Raw genomic sequence first — 12,562 nt, 5'->3', positions numbered from 1 at the left:
TATGTAATATATATATATATATATATATATATATATATATATATATATATATATATATATATATATATATATGACTTAGTCACACGTATAGACTCTCCAGAATTGCTATTGCATTTTTTCACAATATGCATCTTCATTTACACTCCATAGGAGATGTGCCTGCACACCTGGGCGGTGTTACTGAGTTCGGTGATAATGTGGAGGACGAATGGTTCATCGTTTACCTGCTCAAACACATCACACGCAGCTTTAGTGATATAGCTGCTGTTGTCTATGATAATGATGGCCAGTTTCTTCTGATTGAAGCAGCTGAACAACTGCCAAAGTGGCTGGATCCTGACAGCAGTGAAAACCGGGTTAGTATTAGAAACTTTAATTGGTAATACGATGATATTATCATGTTTTATTGGATACAGTAATACCATGGTACTCCTTGAAATACATTAAGATGGTAATCTTTTTGAAATAGCATATCTGTCTGATTTGTCGTATTTCTTTTGCCGTGATATGTAAGCGTGAGTTGAACTTGAATAACATAGAATATTGCAGTAACTTTCTTTTGTTTGTTGTTGAAATGAACTTGAAACAATATTCTGTCAAAAATTGTATCCATCCAATCTTACGTTTTGTAAAATGGCCATTGCATTAAGCAATGTTATTGGAGCTTCAATTTCAAAGTTTTCTGAAATACTGGAATATTATATTACACTTTATTTACAATTTTGAATTCCACATCTATATAAAGAAATAAGTGGCTCTTACACATTTAGTGCCATGTATAATCAGTTTGATTCCAGCACTGATATCACCACAGTTTTTACTTATCCGTGATAGATGGTTATTATCATTTTTAGGAAAAATAATACTTTTTTGTTTTTAAAGGTAAGGTTGTTCTTGTTATCATCCTGAGGTGCATATATACTCTGTTCCCATTGGCTAATCAGTTTTTCATCTGGCAATATCTTTCTCAGGTGTTCCTGTACCAGGGAGAGCTGCACATATTACCCAACCGCACACGTTCTGGAGAGGTTGGCTGGCCCAGAGACTCAGTGCCCACTGTGGAGCGGGCTCTAGAGGTGCTGCATTCACACACTGAGAGCTGTTTAGCCAAACAGCCCATACGCGCCGCTCTGGCCAAGAGGCTGGATGGGTGAGAATGACATTATTGTTTAAAATAAGTCATTACATTGTTTCTGTTTTAGCACTGTATCTTTATTTTAGGTTTTACTCAGTCATTTGTGTATGTTTGTAGGTATCCAGATAAAATCCAGCAGAATTTCCACCATGCCCACTGTTATGTGCCTGCGGGCATTGCTGTGGTGTTGTCTAGGAGGCCTGACCTTATAGCCCCTGCTGTGTCTGCTTTCTATCTGCGTGACCCTGTTGACCTCCAGGCCTGCCGAACTTTCCACACGTTTCCTCCTGACACTAGAGTTATGACATCAGTAAGAAGCAGTCTAAATTTTGTTCTGAATTTATCTTTATAAGGGAAAGTACTTGCCGAATTCGGTCACATACACTACCAATCAAAAGTTTGGGGTCAGTGAAATTCTTACAGAGCTCAAACTTTTGAACAGTAGTTTAACCTGATGTAAGTTTTGAAAACTTCTCCAGTAATTACAAACCTGTTCCCTTCCTCCTTTCCTGAAGGTAAAGTTTACTCGCTGCTTGTGCGCACAGCTGCAACAACAGAATTTTGTTCCAGATCGGCGGAGTGGTTTCACGCTTCCTGTCCACTCTCATCCCCAGTACAGAGCTCACGAGCTGGGAATGAAACTGGTGGGTTCATGGCATGCGGTATCTTGTTCTCCAGTCATGTATAGAGAAAGCTATTAAAATGCAGTTTTTCTCTTACAGAGATGAGCATCTGTTTCTCTAAGTATTTTAGCATTGGATTGTTTTAATATGCTCAGAAATATGATTTTTCACGTAAAACATTTTGTAAGTATAGTACAGTATTCTATTTTCTGTTCATGTCTAAGGCCCATGGCTTTGAAATCCTGTGCTCCAAGAGTGGACAGTCCTCATCAGAGAAAGAGGCTTCAGTCAGCAGTAACCCACTATGGAGAGGCTTTTTAGATAATCTCAAAAAGAATGGATACTTTAAGGTAGGAAAGAGTTTCTGTGTTCAAAATACTCAAGTGAAGCAGATGATGCAAAGATTCCTTTACCTGAGAGAAACAAATTTAATGAAACATAAACACCTCATTCGTTAAATCTGTGTGTGTATTTTTGTGAACCCAGGGTGAACTGGAAGGATCTGTTCGATACAAAGACCTAATGTCATCAGCAGAGAGTTTCTTCAGACAGTCTGTAACCAGCACTCACTGGTGAGAGTGACTCGTCATTGTCCCAGTTCAAAATCAAGTTTATTTAAAGGGGTCATATGATGTTTTTTTAAAGATCATTATTTGGTGTATTTGGTAACAGAATATGTTGACATGCTTTAATGTTCAAAAAACACATTATTTTTCAAATACTGTACATTATTGTAAGACCTCTCTCAAACGCTTCATTTTCTACAAAGTCCCTCCTTCCGACAAGTGCAGTCTGCTCTGATTGGCCAGCTGACCCAGTGCATTGTGATTGGCCGAACACCGCAAGCACTCATCGGAAATGTAACGCCCCTTACCATAATCACGAGCTTCATCTTTCAAAATAAATGTAAAGACAGAGCCCGAAAGGGGAACAGAGTCTCCTGACAGACACTGTGTGGAAATGTACTGGGATATATGTGTGTATATACAGTGTGTAGTTAAAAAATTTGGGGTCAATAAGAAATTAATACTTTTTTTTTTATTCAGCAAGGATGTAGTAAATTGATCAAAAAGTGACGGCAAGACTTGCATAGATTTCTGTTTCAAATAAATGCTGTACTTTTGAACTTTCTATTCATAAAAATGTATTGCAGTTTCCATAAAATATTACACTACTTATAACACAACTGTTTTCAATATTGATAATAATAAGAAAAGTTTCTTTAGCACCAAATCAGCATATTAGAATGATTTCTGCAGGACCATGTGACCGAACATTTATGTTACTATTTCTCAAGCCCTGCTATTCAGAATCCTGGTCAAGAGATGTTGAAAGTCTTGGAGGACACCTCCTACAGTTTGGAGGATCTAAAAAATCAAGAGGCACATCTACCACCAGAGGACAGTATGTACCATTTTCTCTGAGATTTTCTCTGGTCTGCACATATTGACAACAAATATTGAGTCTAATCTAGTGTAGTTTTTTCACTGCTTTTGCTGAAAGTGAATCTTCTCAATCACCCCCTGTAGGTGATGCGTGGTTAGACATCTCACCTCAGGAGCTGGAGAGACTGCTTGAGGAGAGAGGAGGTCGAGGGGTGAGCGATGGCACTCGCAAAACAGCACCTGATGAGGAGGTTCAGGAGGAAGAAGCTGGCTACAGTCTGATAGCTGTAACGCAAGGCATGAAGAACTTCATCAATGCCATGTCCTCTCATGAAGGAGCTGAAATACCCAGGTAATGATATTCCATCTGAATAATTGTCAATACTCCAGTTATTATTGTACCACCATGATAATTTATGTCTTTCTTTTTCACCGATTGTGTTTCAGATCTTGCCTGGCTGAGCCCTTCAGTTTTGATCCAGATGCAGTAACCAGTGCACTAGATGGACTGCTAGGTAAGTTTGATTTTCAGTGATATTAGACCATCTAAATCAATCCCGCTTTTGAAAAATATTTTAGTTAGACATTTTTTTTGTTAAAGCCAGTAAATTTTTTTTAAACTGAACACTGCAATTTTGTTTAGAAATCAAATGTATGCCTATTTTTATGCCCAATTTAATTGCCTGCACCAGTGGTTGACTGATATTGATTTTTTTTTATTGCCGATGCTGATATTTGCTGAAATCCGATGTATATGATATCACAGTTGAAAACAATAATTTGACCAGAAAAAAATAAAAATTAATTTGTAAAATAAACATTTATTCATATAGCAACTTCTTTATTCGGTCTATAATCCTATTATAATATTTTTAACAAATAAAGAAATTATTAAAAATATGAACCAACACTGTATGCGTATTTGCTGAATGCTGACGGTAGTTAAGAAAGTATTAAAACCTTTGCCTTTCTGTTACTAGTACTACTCTTTTTCCTTTGTTTAACAGTTCTGTTTAATATTTTTACTGAGACAGTAAATTAATGAAGGAAGAGAATTTGAGCTCTCCCACTTCTCATTCATTGGCCAAGTGGAAAAACCTTTTTTGCTGATGTCAGTAATTTAAAAAAAATGCTAAATATTAGCCGACGCATCAGTCTTGTGGATATATCGGTCAACTACTAATCTGCACTAACCAAAAAAGCACTAATAATTTGCACTTCATGTTTTACAGGAAGTAAGGATGATGAGTTAGACTCTGACGACTTTGAGGATGATGATGAAGAGGACGACAATGATGTCGACGAGGATGAAGAAGTGCAGAATGGCGAGCCTCGGGAGCAGGCAGGTGCAGAGGCACTGGACAATCTGAGGAAATACATGGATGAAATGGACCAGGAACTGCAAAGCACAAATATTGGCAGAAGTTTTACACAGAATAACAGAGTGAGTCTCCACAGATGTTGTTTATCATGTGCATGTAACCTTTTAAAAACTTTGTATCGGATTTATTTATTCTTCCCTTTCCTTATAGACCAGTAATACAGCAGATGCATCTGAAAGCTCATTGGCCGACGCAGGGTCAGAGCTTGTTGAGGAAGAAATCCAGCCTCTTGATGTGGATCTCAACCTGGTTTCAAATTTACTGGAGTCTCTCGCTTCTCAGGCAGGCCTTGCTGGGCCTGCATCTAACCTACTGCAGAGTCTTGGAATCCACATCCCACCTGATGCAGATCAGTCCTGATATGTCAAACTGAAGTGGGAAAAATCAGCTCACAGACTTATCACGCACTCAGCATTCCTTCACCTAGTGCACATCAGCAGTTCCTCTATCAGATGGCTATATTTATGGTGTTCTGCTCCACACCCAGTACTGAATTGTGAATTATTACATCCCAGCATTGGTGTTTCCTTTAACTCAGAGCACTTCCATAAAAAACCTAACTGGGAATTTCTTCTTTAAGAAATTGTTTATCATGTTGTTCTCAATGCAATATTACATTATCTTTTTGAATAAAAGTATTTTTCTGAGGTGTTTCGTTAATTACGATTACGTAATTTTTTTGGAGATTAATCAAAGCAATAAGTATGCACTACAACAGAAAGTATGAGCTACAGCTATCTATCAGAGAAAAAGAACGGATATTTCACAGTGCTTATCTACGCTGGCATTACTGATAAACTAAACAAACTGCATGCTCGTGTAACATTAACCAAGTCTTTACAGATAAATCAATCATGACTGATTAGGTGCAAAGCCTCAACGCTCTGATGCTGAACTTTTTTAACCTCGTGATTCTCACTCGGACAGACTTTGGCCTTTGCTGATAACTATACAAATAGATAGTAGGATCTTTTGTGATCTGTATCGGTGCGTTATGTACTGCTTCCAACATAAAGAAAAGGTGCTGGAAATGTCATAATTACATTTATACCAAAATATGACAAGAAAAACTGAAACACTTGGGAATTTGGTTTAGTAATGAGAAAGCCTCATCAATGTGTTTTATTTGCGCCAAACATTAACAATAATACTGTAGTTTGTACTGTATATTAGGAGCTAAATAAATACATGAGTCACAGGTTTTCTATTTGAACAAAATATATCACTACTTTAATAATCTTAAGTTGTTGTATTGCAGTTTATAGCTGTGATTTCTACAAACCATGCATTTTAACAGTGAAGGGCTCCTCTGGTCTAAGTTTGTAAGGTGAATGGCATACTTGGGTGAATCTCACAAAGCTTGTCAAGAACATGCTTATATCATATTTCACCCTCAAAAAACATATTTTGCATGAAAAATTACGCTATTTTTAGGGCCTTTAAGGTTTATTATTTTTGCATTTTGGAATTATTTTCATGACAATTAAGCGCATTCTACATTCTCATTACTGTAATGCGTCCGTACAGATACAGTAATTCATATTTTACTGTCTGACGTTTTAATAGACAACCATAACATCATTTTTGCATTGCCGTAATGAGAATTAAGAATTGTGGTGTAGGATATACCCTAAAGGTCCTTAAAAAGGCTTACACTTCTTTATGCAAAATATATAATTTTTTATAGCTGACACATAGAAATAATAATTTAGTCTGTACAAAAAAAGCTGGTCAGAGAAACCTGTATTTTACCTTTATAATTTAATTCCAGAACTTAAGTAGCTGCTCCTTCATGAAAACACCCCATTTGTAGGATGTCTTAGTTATGTCGTAGTTTCAGTGCAAGTGAAGAAAGGAGTCGCACATCAGTGCTTGCTGGTAGTATTACCATATTAATTATAATTATATATAATTATAATATATATATGAGGCTGTCATGCCTATAAATTAAGTTCTAATACTGTTATTATCAATCATGGTATCAGGTATCTGATTGGTTACTCTACATAGACTGTTCCTCTACAGAATGATCTACACTCTGACTGGTCCGTATGTCCTATAGCAGACTGAACAGGGGTAGAACCAGCCCTCTGGTCGCATGCAGCACGGCCGCTGGGAGAGCAGAAAAATACAGCGCCGTTACATCCACAAAGAGAAGCTGCACAGCACCCAGCAGTAACATCCCGAGCATGTATCCCAGAAACAGCAGACTGTGCCAGTTGCCATGAATCAGTGCCTTTGGTCCATCAGGGTGCAAAACACATAGGAACCCTAATAAGAGGGTACGTGTCACTGTCAGAGTGTAGTAAAGGTCAAAGGTCGAGGTATGGCCTCGCTCCGTTTGGGAGACTTTGGCTAGCCAGGCAAGAGAGAGGCTGTGGAGGACAAGGCTGAGGGGAGAGAAGACATACTCTAGCGGATCCATCGCATGAAGTCCTTTACATGCTGAAAAGACAAAAATAATTGCGATTGATGACATAAAAAAATGGCCTATTCCTCTTCACAGATATTTGAAGCAATCATGCACTGAAAATGTATGATGTAGAAACATTTTTTAATTTTAAATTGCTAGTAAATTTCACAGCAGAGTGCATTTTTTAGCACTGTTGGTTCCTTAAGTATTTTTTTGAGACATTTTGAGAGTATTCTTAAAGACCAGACAACTTTTAACAAACATTCTATTAACGATAATGCAGTTAATGTTTGTATAACTTTGAGAGAACCTTGTAAGAACATCAGTCATAGTTCTGAGAACGTTCCCTGTAAGGTGGGTAACAACTTCTGAGCTCACAACAGCTTTTTGTAAAGGTTTACACGTTAACATTTATATGTTATATGTTATCGTTTTTACCCGACTGTTGCAAAGAATGGTAAGTAACACATCAAATTAGGCATTAACAGTGTACCTGTGACGGTGACTGAGGCGAAAGTGAGCACAGTCAGAAGGCAGGAGACATGGATGGAGCCTGGTATACTCAGTGCAAACAGGTGACCCAAGCTCACACTGACCATTGGGAGGAAACGGGCGATTAGCGGGTACAGGCCAGAGTGGGAACAGGCTTCAGCCCATATGGCCAGAACACACTGGACGCTCCCACAGACCGCCGGCACAAACAAACGCTCGCCCAGCCTCAGTGAAAAAGGCTTCAGGTGGATCAGACCCACACCGTGCAAAGCTAGCAGTGCCAGGAGATTTAAAAATACCTGATGGGAAGGAAGCAAAAGCAAGAGGAAGTTCAACATGCTTAAAAACACACTGGAGATTAAAACTTGATACACAGTGCCATAAATGCCCAGAGAGTCATATACCACTAGACTTTTCATTGTGTACCTAAGAAAACCACTTTCAGAGGATAATGATGAACATAACAAATGATAACATGACATTTAAGCAGTAACAGCTGAATCACACTATTTTAAACAACATTTGACCATTTTTATGACTATTATACATGCAGTTTTATGACCACCCTTACCAAAATGTAGTATACTTCAAGTTTATTTTATTAAGTATACTTAAGTAAAGTTCAAGTATATTTTTAAGTATACTTTATGTAGTGAGTATACAAATATCAGTGTACTAGTAGTATACTTGTAAGTGTACTATTTCAATACTCTTTGGGACTAAATTGGCCCACTTTCTATACTATATAAAAGTATACTTTAAGTATAACAGTAGTAAACTTTGAGTACACTACTAGTTTACATCTATGTTTTTAGTTTGTACTGCAACTATACTAAAAGTGAACTTAGAGGTTTACTGATAGTTTACTAATTAAATACTTGTAGCATTTTTAGTACACTTTGAAGTATAGTCTCAGTAAACTACTAGTTTAGTAGTTTTATACTGCAAGTATACTCATAAGTTTTCTTTAAGTGAACTTTACATCATATTTTAAGTATACTACTATGTCCCTATTTAGGTATTCATTTGTATATATTTTGTTACATGAATATCACCCCAAACACCCCAAAGCTTGACAGTCATTATTACCTCTTCATTGGTAGACATTTTATTCCATAACGTTACACAGTTTTGATGCTGTTTTATGTCTGATGATCGTGTTAGAATACATGTGGAATCATCTGTTGTTTCAGTGTCTTCTTCACTTGTGTTTCTCGGATTTCTTCGGATTCTCGGAGCACAAGTATAGCTCAAATATATTTAGACTTTTTCTAAGTATAAGTCAAGGAATACATGTGGAATCATCTGTTGTTTCGGTTTCTTCTTCACTTGTGTTTCTCGGATTTCTTCGGATTCTCGGAGCATAAGTATAGCTCAAATATATTTAGACTTTTTCTAAGTATAAGTCAAGCAATACTTAAATGTCATTTTAAGTATATTTCTGAGAAGTACATAAAAAGTAGACTGAAAGTATACTTTCCTAGTTTTAGTTTAAAAGAAGTATACTAATAGCACACTTGAATAAACATATTTTTCGTAAGGGCACATTGAAATACACTGAATATTTTTTATACTGAATAAAAGTGAACTGCAAAAAAACAACCAAAAAAAGGGTGAACTTTTGAGAACTGTTGAACTGTCACACAAATCTGCTCTTTCCCTTATATATATACAGTAGAGCCAATGCAGACTGTGAGATTGCATAGAAAAACCTGGAAATAAACAAAGGTTTAAGATTTTAAAATGAATGATGAAACATTATATATATTTCACTAGTATTCTCAGTCTTTGACCTCACTGTAGACATACATTTTAACCTCAAATCTTCCATTTGTCAACTTCTGACATTCTGTTTGCATCTTAAACACATAGCCAGCCATAACATTCAAACACAAACAGTAAAACGACTCCACCGGTTTATAGTCCTAGTCACATGCAACGAACCTAATGATTCATCAGAGAGCTGCCCAGGCTTGTGCTTTACGCCCTAGAAACAATCTATGTACACACTGAGATATACTTAACACTGATCATATGATATATATGCAAATGACTCTTTACTCATTAATCCTGACATAATACACTTTGATATCTCATGTTTGAATGGGACATTTTCCACTGAATAGCAACTTGGCTGATAGAAATCTACTGTGTGACTTTAGAAAACATAGAATGTAGCAGAAGTTGTTATGTAGAATGTAGAAGCATGTAGAAGTTGTATGGACCATTTATATGCATTTTTTTTTTACCATATTAGAGCTTCCCTTTCATTTTCATTGTGTAAAACAGCAGCTTAAACATACTGCAAAATTTCTTTATGAGTGAATGACAGAATTTTGTATATTTGTTTAAGCTTTGCCTTAAAAAATCTCATCTTTTCAACTGAATTCAATTAGATACTTTAAAACCAGTCTTATTTTATTGAGATTTTATTTATAGTATCATTCAGATACTGCTATAGTTTCTATTAATATTTTAAATCAGTTTTTATTTTTATATTTTCCATTTTCATTTTGTTAAAATTTTAGTAATTTTGTTGTGTTTGTCATTTTAATTTTAATTTTTTTTATTTCAGTTTTAGTGATTTTATACATCATTTTTAAATAAATTAAAAATGATAAATATTGCTTTGGCAATTAGCTGAAATAATTTTTTAAAATTTATTTCAGTTAACTTTTTTTTTCCAAGTAACAAAAACTTTAATGGTTTTAGTTTTAGTTAACTACAGGTCCATCTCAATAAATTAGAATGTCGTGGAAAAGTTCATTGTTAATAATAGTAATAGAATAATAAAAATGAATGTATACAAATCATATATTCAACACAATTTGTTCTAGTACACATTATGACAAAACATAATTTTACCATTAGTTTTGACTAGTTATTTCTATTTATTTACTGAATAAATTGTCCAAAACCAAGACATGACACGACTATAAATGTCAATAAAAGCAGACAGGATGTGACGAACTGAATTTGGATGTGGCGTCCTACCTTCATATACTAAGAGTGACTAAACTTGAGTGACTCACCTTAACCATCACAGGATGCAACTTACGGTCGTTTTAGGTCATTCAAAGAATAGGGATCCTTTTATGTTATGCTTGAAAGTTAATATGGCTTCCAGTTTGACCTATGATAAAATGAATGCATTACAACAGTGTAAATAAAACATCCATTAGGTCCATGATTAATTACTAATAATATGACAAACATTTCTGTCTGAATATGTGCGTGCACACAAGAAAGTATTTTTGTGGCTAGCAGCTGGATCCACAGAATAAATGGAGAAATGTACTGAGGGCAAACAAGCACATTATATCCGTGACAGGTGGCTGAGAATCATGGAACAGACAGTCAATGCAACATTACCATGGCAACCCATAGTACTTATTAATCAGGTCAAATATCAGTGAGAACATACCAATATGGTGACATCATAGTACTGTGGAATGGCACGGTGATAGTGGGTCAATAATTGAAAAGACTTTCCCCCCCAAGTCATTATTTACTCACCCTTATGTCATTCCAAATATTCTAGAAAATGTTTTTCCCTGTATGAGATAAAACGTCGTTTATTCCTGTGATGGCAAAGTTGAATTTTCAGGACTTTTTGATCCTTCAGAAATCATTCTAATATTCTGATTTAGTGCTCAATTATTATCAATTATTGTTGGTGTTTAAATATTAATAATGGCTCTCATTATTATCAATGCTGAGAACTGTTTCCTGCTGCTTAATATTTTTGTGGAAACCGTGAAACATTCTTTGATGAATAGAAAATTCAAAAGAACAGCATTTTTTGAGATAGAAATCTTTTGTGACATTATAAATGTAGTTAATAATAGTAATAGAATAATTAAAATGAATGTATACAAATCATATATTCAACACAATTTGTTCTAGTACACATTATGACAAAACATAATTTTACCATTAGTTTTGACTAGTTATTTCTATTTATTTACTGAATAAATTGTCCAAAACCAAGACATGACACGACTATAAAGGTCAATAAAAGCAGACAGGATGTGACGAACTGAATTTGGATGTGGCGTCCTACCTTCATATACTAAGAGTGACTAAACTTGAGTGACTCACCTTAACCATCACAGGATGCAACTACGGTCGTTTTAGGTCATTCAAAGAATAGGGATCCTTTTATGTTATGCTTGAAAGTTAATATGGCTTCCAGTTTGACCTATGATAAAATGAATGCATTACAACAGTGTAAATAAAACATCCATTAGGTCCATGATTAATTACTAATAATACGACAAACATTTCTGTCTGAATATGTGCGTGCACACAAGAAAGTAGTTTTGTGGCTAGCAGCTGGATCCACAGAATAAATGGAGAAATGTACTGAGGGCAAACAAGCACATTATATCCGTGACAGGTGGCTGAGAATCATGGAACAGACAGTCAATGCAACATTACCATGGCAACCCATAGTACTTATTAATCAGGTCAAATATCAGTGAGAACATACCAATATGGTGACATCATAGTACTGTGGAATGGCACGGTGATAGTGGGTCAATAATTGAAAAGACTTTCCCCCCCAAGTCATTATTTACTCACCCTTATGTCATTCCAAATATTCTAGAAAATGTTTTTCCCTGTATGAGATAAAACGTCGTTTATTCCTGTGATGGCAAAGTTGAATTTTCAGGACTTTTTGATCCTTCAGAAATCATTCTAATATTCTGATTTAGTGCTCAATTATTATCAATTATTGTTGGTGTTTAAATATTAATAATGGCTCTCATTATTATCAATGCTGAGAACTGTTTCCTGCTGCTTAATATTTTTGTGGAAACCGTGAAACATTCTTTGATGAATAGAAAATTCAAAAGAACAGCATTTTTTGAGATAGAAATCTTTTGTGACATTATAAATGTCTTTATTGCCACATTTGATCAATTTAATGCATCCTTCTTGAATTCATTATTTTTCTTTTTTTTCTAAGCTTACTTAGCCCAAACTTTTGAATGGTATTGTATCACGATTTCCACAAAAAAGGGAAAAAAAAGAGAAAAGAAAACACAACTGTTTTCAACATTGATAATAATCAGAACTGCTTCTTGGGCACCAAATCAGCATATTAGAATGATTTCTGAAGGATCATG

General features: G+C 35.4%; 2 protein-coding genes across 4 annotated transcripts in view; one reads left to right on the top strand and one right to left on the bottom strand.

The window, feature by feature from the left end:
- The window catches only part of LOC107552862 (protein ecdysoneless homolog), a 7,929-nt gene extending 2,745 nt beyond the window's left edge, over positions 1-5,184 (top strand). For all 3 annotated transcript variants that reach the window (XM_016234908.1, XM_016234889.1, XM_016234900.1), the window contains 11 exons: positions 151-356; positions 972-1,150; positions 1,253-1,445; positions 1,651-1,779; positions 1,983-2,108; positions 2,245-2,330; positions 3,056-3,162; positions 3,288-3,495; positions 3,591-3,658; positions 4,376-4,587; positions 4,676-5,184. In XM_016234908.1, coding sequence (XP_016090394.1) covers positions 151-356; positions 972-1,150; positions 1,253-1,445; positions 1,651-1,779; positions 1,983-2,108; positions 2,245-2,330; positions 3,056-3,162; positions 3,288-3,495; positions 3,591-3,658; positions 4,376-4,587; positions 4,676-4,885 — 1,724 coding nt within the window. In that variant the 3' untranslated portion in view covers positions 4,886-5,184. The remainder of the gene's footprint in view (positions 1-150; positions 357-971; positions 1,151-1,252; positions 1,446-1,650; positions 1,780-1,982; positions 2,109-2,244; positions 2,331-3,055; positions 3,163-3,287; positions 3,496-3,590; positions 3,659-4,375; positions 4,588-4,675) is intronic.
- Positions 5,185-5,637: 453 nt separating this feature from the next.
- Positions 5,638-8,007, bottom strand: LOC107553886 (uncharacterized). Its single transcript, XM_016236233.1, has 2 exons — positions 7,432-8,007; positions 5,638-6,970 (listed from the first exon to the last, which is right to left on the bottom strand). Exons 1-2 carry the CDS (start codon positions 7,910-7,912, stop codon positions 6,582-6,584), a joined length of 870 nt encoding a protein of 289 aa, XP_016091719.1. The 5' UTR covers positions 7,913-8,007; the 3' UTR covers positions 5,638-6,581.
- Positions 8,008-12,562: the final 4,555 nt, after the last annotated feature.

Source organism: Sinocyclocheilus grahami, unplaced genomic scaffold, assembly GCF_001515645.1.
Source record: "Sinocyclocheilus grahami isolate Dianchi unplaced genomic scaffold, SAMN03320097.WGS_v1.1 scaffold18.1, whole genome shotgun sequence".
NCBI lineage: Eukaryota > Metazoa > Chordata > Actinopteri > Cypriniformes > Cyprinidae > Sinocyclocheilus > Sinocyclocheilus grahami.
The sequence above is the reverse complement of the archived record's forward strand: the minus strand, read 5'-3'. Positions and strand labels throughout refer to the sequence as shown.